The sequence below is a fragment of the Oncorhynchus kisutch genome, linkage group LG6 (genome assembly GCF_002021735.2).
Source record: "Oncorhynchus kisutch isolate 150728-3 linkage group LG6, Okis_V2, whole genome shotgun sequence".
Classification (NCBI taxonomy): Eukaryota; Metazoa; Chordata; class Actinopteri; order Salmoniformes; family Salmonidae; genus Oncorhynchus; species Oncorhynchus kisutch.
The window spans coordinates 17139687-17161928 of record NC_034179.2 but is presented as its reverse complement, the minus strand read 5'-3'; the positions used below and the strand labels follow the sequence as shown (position 1 = coordinate 17161928).

General features: G+C 44.3%; 1 protein-coding gene across 1 annotated transcript in view; it reads left to right on the top strand.

Moving 5' to 3' along the window:
* Positions 1-22242, top strand: part of adamts6 (ADAM metallopeptidase with thrombospondin type 1 motif, 6) — a 134941-nt gene that overhangs the window by 61064 nt on the left and 51635 nt on the right. Inside the window, exons 11-14 of the mRNA XM_031826302.1 lie at positions 3608-3749; positions 9188-9295; positions 18898-19043; positions 20655-20718. Of these exons, the coding sequence (XP_031682162.1) occupies positions 3608-3749; positions 9188-9295; positions 18898-19043; positions 20655-20718 (460 nt within the window). The remainder of the gene's footprint in view (positions 1-3607; positions 3750-9187; positions 9296-18897; positions 19044-20654; positions 20719-22242) is intronic.

The following is a 22242-nucleotide window of genomic DNA, read 5'->3' as shown; positions in this document are numbered from 1 at the left end:
CCCTTTTCGGTGTAGCTCCTACTGATGAGACAACTTGTAGTTGAAATGGTTTTTCTGATCAGACAGTCCCAACCTCTGATCAAGAAGAGGGAGACTGTCATGGCACAGCTCTCGAGTTCACTCACTCTTTCCTCTATTCTGTTTCTTTCTGTTCTCTCTGTCATTCCTCTCTCTCCTTCCCCCTCTCTCTTTCTGGGTCTGTGAATTCATAAACTAAACGTATCTAAGCGTTTATGTTGTCAGCGAGCCATCTTATCCTTTCGAGGGATGAGAAGCATTCTGCAGCACACTGCTGCTGCTGCCACGGCTCTAATGTGTATTACAATGACTCGAATGTGTATTACAAGGGCTCTAATGTGCATTACAATGACTCTAATGTGTATTACAATGGCTCTAATGTGTATTACAATGACTCGAATGTGTATTACAAGGGCTCTAATGTGTATTACAATGACTCTAATGTGTATTACAATGGCTCTAATGTGTATTACAATGACTCTAATGTGTATTACAATGACTCTAATGTGTATTACAATGGCCCTAATGTGTATTACAATGACTCTAATGTGTATTACAATGGCTCGAATGTGTATTACAATGACTCTAATGTGTATTACAATGGCTCTAATTTGTATTACAATGACTCTAATGTGTATTACAATGGCTCTAATGTGTATTACAATGACTCTAATGTGTATTACAATGACTCTAATGTGTATTGCAATGACTCTAATGTGTATTACAATGACTATTACTAACCCTGAGTAGTAGTAGTTGTAGTAATAATAGTACCAGTGGTTATCGTATAAGTAAAAGTTATAGCTATCGTAAATATAGCAGAGCAGGACATAGTAATAGTACCAGTGGTAATAGTAGAAGTAGAAGTTATAGCTGTCGTATAATATAGCAGAGCAGGACATAGTAATAATACCAGTGGTAATAGTAGAAGTAGAAGTTATAGCTGTCGTAAATATAGCAGAGCAGGACATAGTAATAGTACCAGTGGTAATAGTAGAAGTAGAAGTCATAGCTGTCGTAAATATAGCAGAGCAGGACATAGTAATAGTACCAGTGGTAATAGTAGAAGTAGAAGTTATAGCTGTCGTATAATACAGCAGAGCAGGACATAGTAATAGTACCAGTGGTAATAGTAGAAGTAGAAGTTATAGCTGTCGTATAATATAGCAGAGCAGGACATAGTAATAGTACCAGTGGTAATAGTAGAAGTAGAAGTTATAGCTGTCGTATAATACAGCAGAGCAGGACATAGTAATAGTCTTCGGTAAGAGCCAGTCGTCAGCCCTCAGAGCGGACAGAGAGACAGGGAGAGAACAGAGAAGCATCCGTTCAGCAACACCACCATGTCTTAAACAAGCTCAACTTCCCAACCCAGAATAAACACAACCAACCTAACAAAAGCTGCTCTGTCTGTCCTGCCTGCTTTCCTGGCCACACTTTTAGTATTTCTGTTTTTTCGGGCAGCGTTAAAAAGTTGCTAAACCAGAATACAAAATTGCAGTCTTTCTCTGTGTCTTTTCAGAGTGAGTTCTCTGTGCTTTGTCTTTCTGTGTGTGTGTTTGTGTGTTTTTGTGTGTGTGTTTGTTTTCAGAGTGAGTTATCTGTGTGTGTGTTTGTGTGTAAGTGCGTGTGTGCATCGGACATATTTCTATCTGACAAACAGACTAAACAGAGTTCCAGCTTTGGACTGGTGACTTCAGGACTTTTCTCTCTCTTTCTCTCCTTCTGTCATTTTACTGGCTCCTCTGTGGATTCCATATGTACGGTGCCGTCACAGCGCCATATCAGCGGAGAGCAGTGAGTTTTAGACAAACAGACAGACAAACAGACACCGTTGGCTGCTCATAGTCTGGGTTTTCCTCTTCTCTTCTCCTTGTTGTGTTTTTCCTCGTCTATACATTTCTTCACCTCTTCTCCCCCTTCACTCTATCTATTGGGTAAGAGGCAGACTTCTCCCCCTTCACTCTATCTATTGGGTAAGAGGCAGACTTCTCCCCCTTCACTCTATCTATAAGGTTAGAGGCAGACTTCTCCCTCTTCACTCTATCTATAGGGTTAGAGGCAGACTTCTCCCCCTTCACTCTATCTATTGGGTAAGAGGCAGACTTCTCCCCCTTCACTCTATCTATAAGGTTAGAGGCAGACTTCTCCCTCTTCACTCTATCTATAGGGTTAGAGGCAGACTTCTCCCCCTTCACTCTATCTATAGGGTTAGAGGCAGACTTCTCCCCCTTCACTCTATCTATAAGGTTAGAGGCAGACTTCTCCCCCTTCACTCTATCTATAAGGTTAGAGGCAGACTTGTCCCCCTTCACTCTATCTATAAGGTTAGAGGCAGACTTCTCCCCCTTCACGCTATCTATAGGGTTAGAGGCAGACTTCTCCCCCTTCACTCTATCTATAAGGTTAGAGGCAGACTTGTCCTCCTTCACTCTATCTATAAGGTTAGAGGCAGACTTCTCCCCCTTCACTCTATCTATAAGGTTAGAGGCAGACTTCTCCCCCTTCACTCTATCTATAAGGTTAGAGGCAGACTTCTCCCCCTTCACTCTATCTATAGGGTTAGAGGCAGACTTCTCCCCCTTCACTCTATCTGTAGGGTTAGAGGCAGACTTCTCCCCCTTCACTCTATCTATAAGGTTAGAGGCAGACTTGTCCTCCTTCACTCTATCTATAAGGTTAGAGGCAGACTTCTCCCCTTCAATCTATAGGGTTAGAGGCAGACTTCTCCCCCTTCACTCTATCTATAGGGTTAGAGGCAGACTTCTCCCCCTTCAATCTATAGGGTTAGAGGCAGACTTCTCCCCCTTCAATCTATAGGGTTAGAGGCAGACTTCTCCCCCTTCACTCTTTCTATAAGGTTAGAGGCAGACAAGGGTTCCTCTCTGTTTTGACACATGAATGATGCAGTGCCACACAATTGAAACCATACAAGACAGGTGTGACCTAGGGTTGTTATAAACTGTATTTTCATCATAAGTCATTTGAATTCATTGTGGTGAAATTGTGAGAGAATGTGTACAGTATAGGGTGAGAGGTGGCCTGTAAAAGAAATGATTGATGTTATGTTGCTAAACCAGTGATCCTCTCTCCTGGTCATGGAGGGCTGCAGTATGTTTACTTAGCTAGTAGCTCCCGTCTGCCCCGTGTTTCCAAAACTCTCCCTGAGCCATTCCACTTATTTGATCTATTCCAACGCTAGCACACCTGATTCAACCATTCAACTAATCAACTAATCATCAAGCCCTTGATTAGTCCAATAAGGTGTGGTAGACCTGGAACAGACCTGGAGAGCTAGCCTTGAACGGCTGGGGGGTACTGGAGGAGAGAGCTAGCCTTGAACGGCTGGGGGGTACTGGAGGAGAGAGCTAGCCTTGAGCGGCTGGGGGGTACTGGAGGAGAGAGGTAGCCTTGAACGGCTGGCGGGTGCTGGAGGAGAGAGCTAGCCTTGAACGGCTGGGGGGTACTGGGGGAGAGCTAGCCTTGAACGGCTGGGGGGTACTGGAGGAAGGTTTGGGAACCGCCGCCATAGGCTCTGTGGGTGTGGTGTGTAAGAAACAATCCTATTGTAGGTTTGTTTTTTTGACAGCTCAGGTCGGGGGACGTGTCTGGACAATGAACCTCTGAAACGAGACTTCCTGTACCCAACAGTGGCCCCGGGGCAGGTGTACGACGCAGACGAGCAGTGTCGCTTCCAGTACGGAGCCTCTTCACGACAGTGTAAATATGGGGTAAGAAACCAGCGTCTCTCTGACTCTACAGTATGCATACAGTCTCTCTCCCCTACATCGGAGGACCATGCTGTTAAGGGAATAGTTGATCATAATCAGGGTGCTATTATCATAATCATGGTTAGGGGTGTTATCATCATAATCAGGGTGTTATCATCATAATCATGGTTAGGGGTGTTATCATCATAATCCGGGTAGTATTATCATAATCGTGGTGTTATTACCATAATCAGGGTGTTATCATCATAATCATGGTGTTATCATCATAATCAGGGGTGTTATTATCATAATCATGGTGTTGTTATCATAATCAGGGTGTTATTATCATAATCGGGGTGTTATTATCATAATCGGGGTGTTATTATCATAATCATGGTTTTATCATCATAATCATGGTGTTATTATCATAATCATGGTGTTATTATCATAATCATGGTGTTATTATCATAATCGGGGTGTTATCATCATAATCAGATTGTTATTATCATAATCATGGTTAGGGGTGTTATTATCATAATCGGGGTGTTATTATCATAAACATGGTTAGGAGTGTTATTATCATAATCATGGTTAGGGGTGTTATCTTCATATCACCAGAAGGAGACATCATTGGCACATGGGATAGAGGCGTCTCATCACAGGTCTGATGAGGGAGGTTTTTACACACACACACACACACACACACACACACACACACACACACACACACACACACACACACACACACACACACACACACACACACACACACACACACACACACACACACACGCGCGCCGCAGTTTCATGGAATGCTAATGATTACCCCCCTCCCACCACCTTGTAGAATAACAACCCAGGGTAAATAAAGAAACACGAGCAGAGGGAGAACTAAACCAAGCCACAGAAACAGGAGATGTTGAATGAAAGCCACAAAGAATTAATGAACCAATAAGGACAGAAAAAGAGTCTACCATTAGCCGAGATCAAGAGAGTTTATTTTGTTTCATTGAAAGACATATCTGACAGCAGATTACCACAGGCCCCAAATTAAACCCTGTCATTTTGTCTCTTAAGCTCTTAATTGTGGTTTTAGATCAGCATGAAAGACAAACATTTATGAAAGGAAAGCATTTTTCCAGAGCCTGGCTCAGCTGTGTTGCTCTGCGCTGCTCTGTGCCGGGCTGCTTCCAGAATGTAGTCTTTTATCTGCTAGGATTCTGGATTCTGACCTGGAATCAGATCGGTTTCACTCAGCCAGCCAGATGTCTAGTAAAGAGTTGTCTTTAATTAAGCCATGTAACCATAGAAACAAGTCAAATATCTATGACTGAATGTGTAGTTTGCTTTCAGAGTTGATGTTACACTTTTAGAAGAAAAGGTGCTATCTAGTTCTGTCCCCATAGGGGACCCTTTGAAAACCTTTTTGGGTAGTTCTACCTGGAACCAAAAAGGAATCTACCTGGAACCAAAAAGAGTTATCCTATGGGGACAGCCGAATAACCCTTTTGGGTAGTTCTACCTGGAACCAAAAAGAGTTATCCTATGGGGACAGCCGAATAACCCTTTTGGGTAGTTCTACCTGGAACCAAAAAGAGTTATCCTATGGGGACAGCCGAATAACCCTTTTGGGTAGTTCTACCTGGAACCAAAAAGAGTTATCCTATGGGGACAGCCGAATAACCCTTTTGGGTAGTTCTACCTGGAACCAAAAAGAGTTCTCCTATGGGGACAGCCGAATAACCCTTTTGGAACCCTTTTTTCTAAGAGTGTAGGAAAGGTGACCTCTCTTATCTGGGAGACAGTTACTCTGTACAACACATAAAGCAGAGCAGAGCCTGCTTTAGTGCCACTAAAGACTAAAGAGAACCACTAAAAGATATGGTGGGGTAAGAGAGGTGCAGTAACACTTAACAGTCACGCTTACACATAATGGTTGTTGTGCACCTTATGTTTCTGACCTGGAAGTAGAACTCTCCATTCCCAACCCAGGTTCTAATGGGGACAGAAAGTTGCTGTTGCTCCTACTGAAAGGACCAGACAGCATAGCAGTGGTTTGGTGAAGTGTTTCAATGCTTTCTCCCGTGGAATGGTATAAAAGAAGCCGATAAATAGTTGTTGAAACATTTTTGGACTCACAGAACTTATTTAATTGACCCTTCACTAAGCCCTGTTGCAACCTCGGACAACATTTTCCAGGGAAGCCCAATTCCCCATTCAACCACTGGCGAAATCCCCTCACAGTGATCTCAAACTGTGTTTTTAATACACAATGAAATTAAACACAGACTTCCCCTTGCTAATCAGGAAACTCTTGAGTATGTTGTGACGGACTGTTATTACAATTGCTTCACAGGAACCTGGTCAAATTATATTGGTAGTGTAGCTAGCCACTGAATGGCTCTGAATTCACTGTTGGCATACAGTCAAAGCTATAACCTCTTTTGGAGCTAACTAGTGCTCTCAAATTGTATGTATCATGATGTCGACAGCAGATGGTAGGTGTATTTATAGCATTGCTAACTTAGCTAGATAACATACATTTTGAGAAAACAGGTTATATTAAGTGGCTAGCTAGCTAGCGTTAGCAATGTTTGGTGATCAATGAGACTGAGAGCTAGCTAACCAGCTGAGCTAGCAAACAATGTAACAAAACTATAATTTCAGATACAAAAAAATACTCCATCAGCAGGTTTTGCATTTCAGGAATCACAGTAGCAAGTACTTCTGGTGCTCTGTTAAATTATTTAGCCATTTAAACATGTATTTTTTTTAAAGAACTCCGTTTTTGCCATAGCCCTCAATGGCTTGTGATCGTGGGTGTGTCCACCAAGGTGTCGGACTCAGGGGCGGGAATTAGTGAAGGGTCAATTGAATGGTCATTTTGAACTGACACTCTCAGAATGTTGAAGTCACCAGTGGTTCTATCTAGGTGGAATACAGCTACGACCGGAATGGACTTTTTCATAGTAGGTTAGAAGAACCTATGCAGCAGGTTAGGAGAATGAACGTAGAAGGTAAAAAGAGAGTGAGGTTAAGGTTAGGAAAATGGTTAGGGTTAACTTCCTCTCTGTTAGCTAGATAGTGTAAATCCCCCAGACCAGACCAGACCAGGGACACATGTTCATTTAGACCTGGTTTAGCTTCTGACCTTTCAGCCTCTACTGCAGCTCTGAGCGTGCCGGCAGGGGGCCAAAGAGCAGGGAGGGTGAGGGTCACTCCGTGATAAGAGTCACCGACTCAAAGCCACAAGAGGGTAGAACATTTTTCAAACATTGCTTGTTAGGGGGAGGTAGTTGGAATGGTGGTGGGGGTGGGGGGGGGGGCTTGTTGAAAGCAGAGCTGGGAGTGGCGCAGTGAGACAGGGCCGACTCATAGTGGCAGTTTACAGCTTTATTTAATCTATAGCGTCTAGCAGCAGTAGATGAGACCTGTAGAGACCAGCAGTGCCTGGACCTTATTTACTGACCCGTGGGGTCAGAGCCTGGGCTCAGGGCCGTACCTCTTCTTCATGACGCTGCTCCTCTTCTGCTCTGCCGTACACAGTTATCCAGTAAAGCCTTTGAAGTGGAGAGGAGGAGGGGAACCAAAGAGGTTTAATGAGAAATCTAATGCAGGGTTATGCAGAGCTGTCCTTGTTACACACACTCGGTTTTACGATTGGATTTACTCCAGAGTGACTCTGACTTGGATTCTCTATCTCCTCTCACATCAAACTCACAAAAGTTCCAAAAGAATAAAAACATTTCAAATGTCATATTATGTCTATATACAGTGTTGTAATGATGTGCAAATCTCTCTCTCTCTCTCTCTTTCTCTTTCTCTCTCTTTCTACCTCTCCTTCCACTCTTTCTCCTCTCTTTCTGTCTCTCTCTCTGTCTCTCTCTCCCTCTCTTTCTGTCTCTTTTGTTCTTTCTCTCTCTCTACCTCTCCTTCCACTCTTTCCCCTCTCTCCCTGTCTCTCTCTGGCTCTCTTTCTCTCTGTCTATGTCTCTCTCCCTATCTTTCTGTCTCTTTCTCTCTCTCTATTTCTACCTCTCCTTCCACTTCCCCCCCCCCTCTCTCTGTCTCTCTCTCTGTCTGTCCCCCTCTCTCTCTTTCTACATCTCTCTCTCTCTTTCTCTACCTCTCTCTCTCTCTACCTCTCTCTCTCTCTCTCTCTCTCTCTCTCTGTCCAGACATAAAGACTTCTCCCTCTGTTATAAGAGCTAGGAGATAAGATGGAGAAATTGTAGAAACAGAAGAAGTTGTTTGTTTTATAACTTCCTGTGGGACAAATATGTTTGTTATGTCTACAGTCTCTGTTCCCTGAGACTGTCTCCTCTCTGAGGGGCAGTTTGAATATGCTCTCTGTTGTGCCAGAGTGATTTCCTACAACTGGTTAACAGTGGTTTCTGTGAACTGACGTTAGCCGGTTTCTGTTGAGGTATGGAGGTGCTAGTGTTGCTCCAGATCCCTCAACACTGAGGGACATTAGTAGAATGGGTTGACCTTTGGGATATTGACTCTCAACATAAACTGGACTCAATCCATCAGACCTGGGTCAAATATATAGCTACTCCATCAGACCTGGGTCAAATATATAGCTACTCCATCAGACCTGGGTCAAATATATAGCTACTCCATTATACCTGGGTCAAATATATAGCTACTCCATCAGACCTGGGTCAAATATATAGCTACTCCATCAGACCTGGGTCAAATATATAGCTACTCCATCAGACCTGGGTCAAATATATAGCTACTCCATCAGACCTGGGTCAAATATATAGCTACTCCATCAGACCTGGGTCAAATATATAGCTACTCCATTATACCTGGGTCAAATATATAGCTACTCCATCAGACCTGGGTCAAATATATAGTTACTCCATCAGACCTGGGTCAAATATATAGCTAGTCCATCAGACCTGGGTCAAATATATAGCTACTCCATTATACCTGGGTCAAATATATAGCTACTCCATCAGACCTGGGTCAAATATATAGCTACTCCATCAGACCTGGGTCAAATATATAGCTACTCCATCAGACCTGGGTCAAATATATAGCTACTCCATCAGACCTGGGTCAAATATATAGCTACTCCATCAGACCTGGGTCAAATATATATGTCTACGACTTCCACATATTTCAGCTGAGCTTGAGTTAGTTTGCCTGGTGAAATGGAGCCTATGGAATAGTCCAAAGTGTCTCCAAACTGTGCAACCTATATTTGACCCAGGTTTGCCAATATGTCGGCTGCCTACAGCCAGGGATATGCTCCTCACCTTCTGTTCAGCTCTTTCACCTCAGTGCAGATGAAAGACATGAGATGAGGAGGAGAAGTCACACTACATTTTGGAGTAGATCTCTAATTCACTTCAACAACTCTATCTATGGCAATTGCTCTGCTTGTAATACACTCTCTGCAGTGAATTGCTTTATTCTGACCAACTTGCTTTTGCCTTCTTTCCTAGGAAGTGTGTAGAGAGCTCTGGTGCCTTAGCAAAAGCAACCGCTGTGTCACCAACAGTATCCCTGCTGCCGAGGGGACCTTGTGTCAGACGGGAAGCATAGAGAAAGGGGTAAGTCTATACTAGCAGTCTCATTGTCTACACACTTGTTGTCTCTTATAGTCTACACCAGGGTTTCCTAAACTACGGGTCGCAACCCGATGTAGGGTCGCTGGATTTGAAAATAGGGTCACGAGAGAAAAGGTGCACTTGGTTCATAGAACCGGGGTTATATAAGTAACCTCCGGTAGCTGCTAGATGTGGTTGTAATCAACAGAGCGGTTTCGGTTTTCTTCCTACAAATGTGGCTCTATCTTTTGAATGGTTTAAGCCACAAAATATATGGCTCCATCAGGAACATCAAATCAAATCAAATCAAATTTATTTATATAGCCCTTCGTACATCAGTTGATATCTCAAAGTGCTGTACAGAAACCCAGCCTAAAACCCCAAACAGCAAGCAATGCAGGTGTAGAAGCACGGTGGCTAGGAAAAACTCCATAGAAAGGCCAAAACCTAGGAAGAAACCTAGAGAGGAACCAGGCTATGTGGGGTGGCCAGTCCTCTTCTGGCTGTGCCGGGGGGAGATTATAACAGAACATGGCCAAGATGTTCAAATGTTCATAAATGACCAGCATGGTCGTATAATAATAAGGCAGAACAGTTGAAACTGGAGCAGCAGCACGGTCAGATGGACTGGGGACAGCAAGGAGGCATCATGTCAGGTAGTCCTTGGGCATGGTCCTAGGGCTCAGGTCCAGCATGGTCGTATAATAATAAGGCAGAACAGTTGAAACTGGAGCAGCAGCATGGCCAGGTGGACTGGGGACAGCAAGGAGTCATCATGTCAGTTAATCCTGGGGCATGGTCCTAGGGCTCAGGTCCTCCGAGAGAGAGAAAGAAAGACAGAAGGAGAGAATTAGAGAACGCACACTTAGATTCACACAGGACACCGAATAGGACAGGAGAAGTACTCCAGATATAACAAACTGACCCTAGCCCCCCGACACATAAACTACTGCAGCATAAATACTGGAGGCTGAGACAGGAGGGGTCAGGAGACACTGTGGACCCATCCGAGGACACCCCCGGACAGGGCCAAACAGGAAGGATATAACCCCACCCACTTTGCCAAAGCACAGCCCCCACACCACTAGAGGGATATCTTCAACCACCAACTTACCATCCTGAGACAGGGCCGAGTATAGCCCACAAAGATCTCCGCCATGGCACAATCCAAGGGGGGGCGCCAACCCAGACAGGATGACCACATCAGTGAATCAACCCACTCAGGTGACGCACCCCTTCCAGGGACGGCATGAGAGAGCCCCAGTAAGCCAGTGACTCAGCCCCTGTAATAGGGTTAGAGGCAGAGAATCCCAGTGGAAAGAGGGGAACCGGCCAGGCAGAGACAGCAAGGGCGGTTCGTTGCTCCAGAGCCTTTCCGTTCACCTTCCCACTCCTGGGGCAGACTACACTCAATCATATGACCCACTGAAGAGATGAGTCTTCAGTAAAGACTTAAAGGTTGAGACCGAGTTTGCGTCTCTGACATGGGTAGGCAGACCGTTCCATAAAAATGGAGCTCTATAGGAGAAAGCCCTGCCTCCAGCTGTTTGCTTAGAAATTCTAGGGACAATTAGGAGGCCTGCGTCTTGTGACCGTAGCGTACGTGTAGGTATGTACGGCAGGACCAAATCAGAGAGATAGGTAGGAGCAAGCCCATGTAATGCTTTGTAGGTTAGCAGTAAAACCTTGAAATCAGCCCTTGCTTTGACAGGAAGCCAGTGTAGAGAGGCTAGCACTGGAGTAATATGATCAAATTTGTTGGTTCTAGTCAGGATTCTAGCAGCCGTATTTAGCACCAACTGAAGTTTATTTAGTGCTTTATCCGGGTAGCCGGAAAGTAGAGCATTGCAGTAGTCTAATCTAGAAGTGACAAAAGCATGGATTTATTTTTCTGCATCATTTTTGGACAGAAAGTTTCTGATTTTTGCAATGTTACGTAGATGGAAAAAAGCTGTCCTTGAAATGGTCTTGATATGTTCTTCAAAAGAGAGATCAGGGTCCAGAGTAATGCCGAGGTCCTTCACAGTTTTATTTGAGACGACTGTACAACCATTAAGATTAATTGTCAGATTCAACAGAAGATCTCTTTGTTTCTTGGGACCTAGAACAAGCATCTCTGTTTTGTCCGAGTTTAAAAGTAGAACGTTTGCAGCCATCCACTTCCTTATGTCTGAAACACATGCTTCTAGCAAGGGCAATTTTGGGGCTTCACCATGTTTCATTGAAATGTACAGCTGTGTGTCATCCGCATAGCAGTGAAAGTTAACATTATGTTTTCGAATAACATCCCCAAGAGGTAAAATATATAGTGAAAACAATAGTGGTCCTAAAACGGAACCTTGAGGAACACCGAAATTTACATGTACATGTTACATACTCACTGTTTCCCTCAATGATTATGTTATTTTCTACACAGAAGATCATTGGGCGGCAGGTAGCCTTGTGGTTAGAGCGTTGGACTAGCAACCGAATAGTTGCTAGATCCAATCCCCAAGCTGACCAGGCCGTTTTGCCCCTGAACAAGGCAGTTCAGGGGCCGTCACTGTTCTTAGGCCGTCATTGAAAATAATATTTTTTTCTAAACTGACTTGCCTAGTTAAATAAAAAATAAAACATTATTGCCTGATGATCTTCTGAACCCAATATCTTTGTGATACGTTTGTCATTTCAGATTGAAATGCTGTCAGACTGATTTGTAATATACTGTCATAGACCCAATTAAAAAACGAAACATTGGTCGATTACCGCACCTTTTTTTTAACATGCTGGGGCCGCAAACATTTTTCCATTTTAGAACTTCTGAATCATCTTGTCACAGGAGAATTTGGCCTGGTTGCTGTGGCATTCCGGTAACCACGACAGCGGATGTTGACATGTCATTAGACCAAGTATAAACAAACTGGCCTTCAGTCTCTGCGACTGTCACAACATCCGTTGTTGTGGTTGCCGGACTGCCACAGCAACCAAACCAAATTCTTCTCTGACAAGAGGATGTAGGAGTTCAGAGATTCTCTGATACTTTTATTTTGTCACACTGTGGCAGTACGCTATTTTCTGTTAGCTAAATCAAATCAAATCAAATTTTATTTGTCACATACACATGGTTAGCAGATGTTAGTGCGAGTGTAGCGAAATGCTTGTGCTTCTAGTTCCGACAATGCATTAATAACCAACAAGTAATCTAGCTAACAATTCCAAAACTACTACCTTATAGACACAAGTGTAAGGGGATAAAGAATATGTACATAAGGATATATGAATGAGTGATGGTACAGAGCGGCATAGGCAAGATACAGTAGATGTTATTGAGTGCAGTATATACATATGAGATGAGTATGTAAACAAAGTGGCATAGTTAAAGTGGCTAGTGATACATGTATTACATAAGGATGCAGTAGATGATATAGAGTACAGTATATACGTATACATATGAGATGAATAATGTAGGGTATGTAAACAATATATTAGGTAGCATTGTTTAAAGTGGCTAGTGATATATTTTACATCAATTCCCATCAATTCCCATTATTAAAGTGGCTGGAGTTGAGTCAGTGTGTTGGCAGCAGCCACTCAATGTTAGTGGTGGCTGTTTAACAGTCTGATGGCCTTGAGATAGAAGCTGTTTTTCAGTGTCTCGGCCCCAGCTTTGATGCACCTGTACTGACCTCGCCTTCTGGATGATAGCGGGGTGAACAGGCAGTGGCTCGGGTGGTTGCTGTCCTTGATGATCTTTATGGCCTTCCTGTGACATCGGGTGGTGTAGGTGTCCTGGAGAGCAGGTAGTTTGCCCCCGGTGATGCGTTGTGCAGACCTCACTACCCTCTGGAGAGCCTTACGGTTGTGGGCGGAGCAGTTGCCGTACCAGGCGGTGATACAGCCCGACAGGATGCTCTCGATTGTGCATCTGTAGAAGTTTGTGAGTGCTTTTGGTGACAAGCCGAATTTCTTCAGCCTCCTGAGGTTGAAGAGGCGCTGCTGCGCCTTCTTCACGATGCTGTCTGTGTGGGTGGACCAATTCAGTTTGTCTGTGATGTGTACGCCGAGGAACTTAAAACTTACTACCCTCTCCACTACTGTTCCATCGATGTGGATAGGGGGGTGTTCCCTCTGCTGTTTCCTGAAGTCCACAATCATCTCCTTAGTTTTGTTGACGTTGAGTGTGAGGTTATTTTCCTGACACCACACTCCGAGGGCCCTCACCTCCTCCCTGTAGGCCGCCTCGTCGTTGTTGGTAATCAAGCCTACCACTGTTGTGTCGTCCGCAAACTTGATGATTGAGTTGGAGGCGTGCGTGGCCACGCAGTCGTGGGTGAACAGGGAGTACAGGAGAGGGCTCAGAACGCACCCTTGTGGGGCCCAAGTGTTGAGGATCAGCGGGGTGGAGATGTTGTTGCCTACCCTCACCACCTGGGGGTGGCCCGTCAGGAAGTCCAGTACCCAGTTGCACAGGGCGGGGTCGAGACCCAGGGTCTCGAGCTTGATGACGAGCTTGGAGGGCACTATGGTGTTAAATGCCGAGCTGTAGTCGATGAACAGCATTCTCACATAGGTATTCCTCTTGTCCAGATGGGTTAAGGGCAGTGTGCAGTGTGGTTGAGATTGCATCGTCTGTGGACCTATTTGGGTGGTAAGCAAATTGGAGTGGGTCTAGGGTGTCAGGTAGGGTGGAGGTGATATGGTCCTTGACTAGTCTCTCAAAGCACTTCATGATGACGGAAGTGAGTGGTACGGGGCGGTCGTCGTTTAGCTCAGTTACCTTAGCTTTCTTGGGAACAGGAACAATGGTGGCCCTCTTGAAGCATGTGGGAACAACAGACTGGGATAGGGATTGATTGAATATGTCCGTAAACACACCAGCCAGCTGGTCTGCGCATGCTCTGAGGGCGCGGCTGGGGATGCCGTCTGGGCCTGCAGCCTTGCGAGGGTTGACACGTTTAAATGTTTTCCTCACGTCGGCTGCAGTGAAGGAGAGTCCGCATGTTTTAGTTGCGGGCAGTGTCAGTGGCACTGTATTGTCCTCAAAGCGGGCAAAAAACTGATTTAGTCTGCCTGGGAGCAAGACATCCTGGTCCGTGACGGTGCTGGTTTTCTTTTTGTAATCCGTGATTGACTGTAGACCCTGCCACATACCTCTTGTGTCTGAGCCGTTGAATTGAGATTCTACTTTGTCTCTATACTGACGCTTAGCTTGTTTGATTGCCTTGCGGAGGGAATAGTTACACTGTTTGTATTCGGTCATGTTTCCAGTCACCTTGCCCTGATTAAAAGCAGTGGTTCGCGCTTTCAGTTTCACGCAAATGCTGCCATCAATCCACGGTTTCTGGTTTGGGAATGTTTTAATCCTTGCTATGGGAACGACATCTTCAACGCACGTTCTAATGAACTCGCACACCGAATCAGCGTATTCGTCAATGTTGTCGTCTGACACAATACGGAACAATTCCCAGTCCACGTGATGGAAGCAGTCTTGGAGTGTGGAATCAGATTGGTCGGACCAGAGTTGAACAGACCTCAGCGCGGGAGCTTCTTGTTTTAGTTTCTGTCTGTAGGCAGGGATCAACAAAATGGAGTCGTGGTCAGCTTTTCCCGAAAGGAGGGCGGGGCAGTGCCTTATATGCGTCGCGGAAGTTGGAATAGCAATGATCCAAGGTTTTTCCCGCCCTGGTTGCGCAATCGATATGCTGATAAAATTTAGGGAGTCTTGTTTTCAGATTAGCCTTGTTAAAATCCCCAGCTACAATGAATGCAGCCTCCGGATATATGGATTCCAGTTTGCAAAGAGTCAAATAAAGTTCGTTCAGAGCCATCGATGTGTCTGCTTGGGGGGGAATATATACGGCTGTGATTATAATCGAAGAGAATTCCCTTGGTAGATAATGCGGTCTACATTTGATTGTGAGGAATTCTAAATCAGGTGAACAGAAGGACTTGAGTTCCTGTATGTTGTTTTGGCCACACCACGTCCCGTTAACCATAAAGCATACGCCCCCGCCCCTCTTCTTACCAGAAAGATGTTTGTTTCTGTCGGCGCGATGCGTGGAGAAACCAGCTGGCTGCACCGTCTCCGATAGCGTCTCTCCAGTGAGCCATGTTTCCGTGAAGCAAAGAACGTTACAGTCTCTGATGTCCCTCTGGAATGCTACCCTTGCTCGGATTTCATCAACCTTGTTGTCAAGAGACTGGACATTGGCGAGGAGAATGCTAGGGAGTGGTGCACGATGTGCCCGTCTCCGGAGTCTGACCAGAAGACCGCTTCGTTTTCCCCTTTTTCGAAGTCGTTTTTTGGGGTCGCCGGCTGGGATCCATTCCGTTGTCCTGGGTGAAAGGCAGAACACAGGGTCCGCTTCGCGAAAGTCATATTCTTGGTCGAACTGATGGTGAGTTGACGCTGCTCTTATGTTCAGTAGTTCTTCTCGACTGTATGTAATGAAACCTAAGATGACCTGGGGTACCAATGTAAGAAATAACACGTAAAAAAACAAAAAACTGCATAGTTTCCTAGGAACGCGAAGCGAGGCGGCCATCTCTGTCGGCGCCGGAAGCTCGCCACTACCTTGTAAATAATGATGTTGTTGTGGGTTTATTTTCCTGTAATAATTAATAAAAAAATTGCTTAAGTTAAGATGTTGTCAGTTATACTCCGGTCATTATTTTAAATAGCTAGCCAACTTGGTGGCTAACTAGCTAGCAACAAACAAAAACATTGTTTAGAAAATGTACTTTAGTTGCCTCGCTTGCTAGGCTGACATTTACTGAATCTATTTAAACGGATGGGTTTATTGGAGTTAAAATAGATCACGTATGCTATTTGGAGCCCTGGGCTGCTGATGTCATGCAAAGACTGTCGTTTAGTGTTTATACTTTCTCATAACTTGCCTAGTTAAATAAAGGTTAAATAAAATAAAATAAATAACGACAAGTTTGATGTCAGACGACAATAGACTGTTCATGATGTCGCTACGGCAATTGTCTACAGACGATAGACGGACTGTAAACCAGCCTTTAGAGTTTAGGGTAGGGACGTCCCAAGGATTCCACATAGCACTCACCCAAGTCCCAGTGTGACTCGCCACGCCGCGGTCAGGTTAGACGGACGACAGTGAGACAGTTTTAACACAGATTACGGCGGCCATTGTCACTGGATGGTCTGAGGTCTAAAAGGAAAGAATAGGAGGCTGTCATGTGTCATTACTGTCTGCTGACTGGAGCCTTTCAGAGCTGGGGGCCACCAACCAGGTCCTGGGCTACACAGGGGGCCCAAGTTGAGATCAGCTCAGGGGGCTTTAGGACAGGGGGCTTTGGGGGGAGGCTGATGACTCGCTCCTGTCTGGGTTGAGGGTGGGTGGTGAGGGGGATGTGGGGTGGCTTCAAAGGAACACGACTGTCAACCATTTGTCACCAGGCCTGTAATGGAGAGGCCCTGCCAACTAGAGGGAAGGGGGGGGAGAGATGGTAGGAGAGGGAGGGAGAAGTGGAGGGGGACAAAGGGGAAAGTGTTGGTGGTGGTGAGAAAGGTAGAGGATAGAGAGGAAGTAGTGATGTTTGAGAGGGAAGAATGAGGTATGGGGTAGAGCAAGAGAAGGGGGAGAGATAAGGAGAAGAAAGGAGATAAGAGAGAGAAAAGAAGTGGTTTCCCAGGAAAGACTATTATGCTACTGTCCTAGACATTGGTACAGTAGTCGTGTCACCCAAAGGTCACAGCTTTCTGTGGCACACACACACACACACACACACACACACACACACACACACACACACACACACACACACACACAGGTACACACACACACACTTGCAGGTGGTGAAAGGCTGATAGGTGTGCAGGGTGATAGATAGGTAGTGTGTGTCAGCTCCTCTCTGATAAGACATTCTCTCCCAGGCTATTTCAGTCAAACTGGAAACACAGACAAGGTCTTAAGGACTCTCTCTCTTTCTCACTCTCCGTCTTTCTTCTTCACTGCCGTCTCTCTCTCTCCTTCACTGACCTCTCTCTCCCTCTCCCTGCAGTGTTAATCTTGTTTATACAGTGTGTTAGTGCATTGCCTTTCTCTGCTCTGAGCCAAGGAGAATGAGTACAGTGCCCTGGTTATCCCTCTCAATTCAATTCAAATCAAGGGGCATTATTGGTATGGGAAACATATGTTAACATTGCCAAAGCAAGTGAAGTAGATAATAAACAAAAGTGAAATAAACAATAAAAATGAACAGTAAACATTACACTCACAGAAGTTCCAAAAGAATAAAGACATTTCAAATGTCATATTATGTCTATATACAGTGTTGTAACGATGTGCAAATGGTTAAAGTACAAAAGGGAAAATAAATAAACATAAATACGGGTTGTATTTACAATGGTGTTTGTTCTTCACTGGTTGCCCTTTTCTTGTGACAACAGGTCACAAATCTTGCTGCTGTGATGGCAAACTGCGGTATTTCACCCAATAGATATGGGAGTTGATCAAAATTGGATTCGTTTTCAAATTATTTGTGGGTCTGTGTAATCTGAGGGAAATATGTGTCTCTAATATGGTCATACATTTGGCAGGAGGTTAGGAAGTGCAGCTCAGTTTCCACCTCATTTTATGGCAGTGTGCACATAGCCTGTCTTCTCTTGAGAGCTAGGTCTGCCTACGGCAGCCTTTCTCAATAGCAAGGCTAATCTCACTGAGTCTGTACATAGTCAAAGATTTCCTTAATTTTGGGTCAGTCACAGTGGTCAGGTATTCTGCCACTGTGTACTGTCTGTCTCTGTCCTTCTGCATTGTTCATCTCTGATGTGAACAAGTGAGGAAGTGAGTGAGTGCGTGAGGAAGTGAGTGAGTGAGTGAGTGAGTGAGTGAGTGAGTGAGTGAGTGAGTGAGTGAGTGAGTGAGTGAGTGAGTGAGTGAGGGAGGGAGGGAGGGAGGGAGACTGAGGACATTGGCCTGGTGTTTTCCTGGCCCACGATCTTAATCTACTGACACAGTTACTGACCTACAACCTCTACAACCTCTACTGTCTCTAAGCCCTGAGCACCACTGAGTACGTTTAGATGCACAGTAATAATTCCATTTTAAACTGATTATGGCACCTAGGCAGATTATGCAACAGTCATGTAAACATATTACTCTGCTTATCTTAATCGGCGTAAAGCAATCTTTCAAACTATTAATTGGCGTTCCAGCGGTGTATTTGATCTGCATATGTGCTAGCACCAGCAGAGTGAGTCTCCCTCTTCACCGTGAGGGAAGTGAGTTCAGAACAACTGAATATGTGTGTCTTCGAAGTAGTTTTCACATACCAACTTGATATGTTCCAACTCAGAACCAGATATGTTTCCCAAAAAGAACACGGTTGCTGTGATAGAACGTTTATTTTGATGGAGATTTTCTGCATTTATCAGAGTGCCATCAGGTAGCCTGAATTCAGATGTGTCCGTGTAAACAGGATTATTAAGGAAATCATTCTTCTTGCAAAGCATGAAAATCGGTTGAATCAAACTATTATACTAATCTGATTATCCACAATAATCGCATTATTGTGTGCATGTAACCGTATTCACTGACAGTTACAGACCTACAACCTATACAACCTTAACCAATGATTAATCCCCCCTATCCTCTCAGTGGTGCTACCAGGGGGAGTGTGTGATATTCGGGACGTGGCCCCAGAGTGTGGACGGAGGCTGGGGTCCCTGGTCATCGTGGGGGGAGTGCAGCAGGACCTGCGGAGGGGGAGTCTCATCCTCCATGAGACACTGTGACAGCCCAGCGTAAGTAGGCAAAGTAAGCCACAGCAAGCTGAACACACACATCCAGGACCTCACCTACAGGTGTGTGTGTGTGATCACTAATGCGTTGATCATACAAACATTGATTAAGTATACTGTGTAGATAACCAGTAGATACTAGGTTGAATGGCGGGAACCCAGTTACTGAGATTTTCCGCCCAAAATCACTCCTTTTTCCCGGGATAAATAACTACGAGGAACCGGTAAATTATAATAAATTATTTACATGAACAGCATGGCGTGATATGGAACTGTTAAATTATATGCAATGTTTAAATCTGTCTTCCCTACGGCCTCTGCATGATGAATCAACGTTCAGGGTGGGAACAGACCCATCTCACTATGGAGCGCAGTTTACAATGCAGTTCACATGCTAACTTTTTTTCTTGTGACAGGTTGGCCTACATTTGCTGAACCATAGCCTCTGCTAAAGTAATAAAAGACTGAATGCTGTCTAATTTACCCAGCTCCATCTGGCTTTCAGGGATCACCTTGTTTTTTAATTGTAAAGATACATTTTTAAAATGTGTTGTAAAAGTAAAACAGCTTGAATATCGGTGCTTTAAATCAGTGCACCCAGTCTTTCTCTCTCTCCATTAACTCCATTCCAAAATAGACCATCCTGTTTTAGATTGAAATATAGCCCTATATAAAGATGTCCTAGCCTACCTCATTCAAGTTATAAATTCAATGCAGTATTAGCCTTATATTTAGCTAATTAACTATGGGTTATGTATAATAAGTTTCTAACTTATAGCCTTTGTCTCTTGCGCAATACACAAGCATCTGTGCTCTGCTGGCCTCTCCTTAAAAAAACGCTCCTTAGCTCTTGGAGTCCCAGGCAGGAAAAGCTAGACTAGAATAGCTTGCTGTACATAATTATAATTTTTTTTTGCATTTCTTATACCAATTAACAAGCTCTTTTTTGATGAATGAATTGTCTGGGGTAGGGGAGTTTTTGGCTGGGGGGGCTTTACTTGGCTCCTCACACTCTAGTGACGGTCATCAGTTGAACGGTGTTTCCTTAGACACATTGGTGCGGCTAGCTTCCGGGTTAAGTGAGCGGGTGTTAAGGAACAAAGTTTGGCGGATCATGTTTTGGAGAACACATGAATTGACCTTCGCCTCTCCCAAGCCCTTTGGGGAGTTGCAGCGATGAGACAAGATCGCAATTGGATATCACGAAATTAGGGAGAAAAAGGGGTTAAAATATCCCACAAAAATACAAAAAAATAAGGATTAAGATAAAGACAGCTAAACTTATTTAATTTAACTGTTGAAATCGAGGAAGAATTGAAGCAACAATAGAGAGAGAAAGAGGAGGTAGGCTAATAATGGGAAATATTATGAAAGGTATATATGCGTCAGCCTACTAGTTATACAAATAGGCCCTATTATGTTTCAAAATTAAAATAACATTTGCTAGCCTATGCTTGTAACTTTGTAGGCCGCATGTGCTGCACCAGAATCGCAGAGGGTTCTACATGGAACATAACAGAGTTCTACTTGGAACCAAAAACGGTTCTCCTGGGGACAGCACCAAAAAACTTTTGGAACCTTTTATTCCTCCCTCGTTTCTCTCCTCTCTTTCAGGCCTTCTGGAGGAGGGAAGTACTGTCTCGGAGAGAGGAAGCGCTACAGATCGTGTAACACAGATGTGAGTACACATTTCCCTTCTTTTTCTTCCACCCCCCCTCTCTTTGCTTCTCTCTCTCACTCTCTGTCTCTCTTTCTCTCGCTGTTTCTCTTTACTCTCTCTCTCGCTCTGTCTCTCTCTCTTTCTCTCAATTCAATTAAATTTGCTTTATTGGCGTGACGTAACAATACGCATATTGCCAAAGCGTACTTTGGAGATTAAATTAAAGTAATAATAATCAATACTGTCAACAGGACAACAGTAACTTCAATAATCAAGGGTCAAAATAACCATACATTGAACAATAACAATGGTTTAGAGGACATGTGCAGGTTGGTTGGTCTCTCAGACACTGTCCCTCATCTTATGGCAGGCAGCAATGTAGTGCGCTGCCAACCCACAGCTCTCTGCTTCCTCCCCCAACAGGACGGGTAGCCTATTCTCATCAGAGAGATCTTTGAAACCTTGAATAAGTGTTTAAAATTTGGGGAAATGACATTCTCTAATTGTTTTAAATGTTTTACATTTTGTCAGGAAATGCAGCTCTGTCTCAGGTTCTGCTGTTGTGCAGTGGTTGCACAGCCTTTCCTCTACAGAGAGCCAGGTTTTCCTGTCTACCCTTTTCAACGGCAAGGCTGTGCTCACTGAGAAAGTACTTTGTCAAGGTTTTTCAAAGGTTTTGATCAGTAACCATGGTCAAATAGCCATGGTGTACTTCACCATATTTGTTTTTATTTGATTTATTTCGCCTTTATTTAACCAGTTAGGCCAGTTGAGAACAAATTCTCATTTACAACTGCAACCTGGCCAAGATAAATCAAAGCAGTGCGACACAAACAACAACACAGAGTTACACATGGAATAAACAAACATACAGTCAATAACACAATAGAAAAGTCTATATACAGTGTGTGCAAATGAGGTAAGATTAGGGAGGTAAGGCAATAAATAGGCCGTAGTGGCGAAGTAATTACAATTTAGCAATTAAACACTGGAGTGATAGATGTGCAGAAGATGAATGTGCAAGTAGAGATACTGGGGTGCAAAGGAGCAATATGGGGATGAGGTAGTTCAATGGGCTATTTACAGATGGGCTATGTACAGGTGCAATGATCTGTGAGCTGCTCTGACAGCTGATGTTTAAAGTTAGTGAGGGTGATATGAGTCCCCAGCTTCAGTGATTTTTGCAATTCGTTCCAGTCATTGGCAGCAGAGAACTGGAAGGAAAGGCGGCCAAAGGAGGAATAGACTTTGGGGAAGACCAGTGAAATATACCTGCTGGAGCGCGGGCTAGGGGTGGTGTTGCTATGGTGACCAGTGAGCTGAGATAAGGTGGGGCTTTAACTAGCAAAGACTTATAGATGACCTGGAGCCAGTGGGTTTGGCGACGAATTTGATGCGAGGGCCAGTCAGCGAGAGCAAACAGGTCGCAGTGGTGGGTAGTATATGGGGCTTTGGTGACAAAACGGATGGCACTGTGATAGACTGCATCCAATTTGCTGAGTAGAGTGTTGGAGGCTATTTTATAAATAACATCACCAAAGT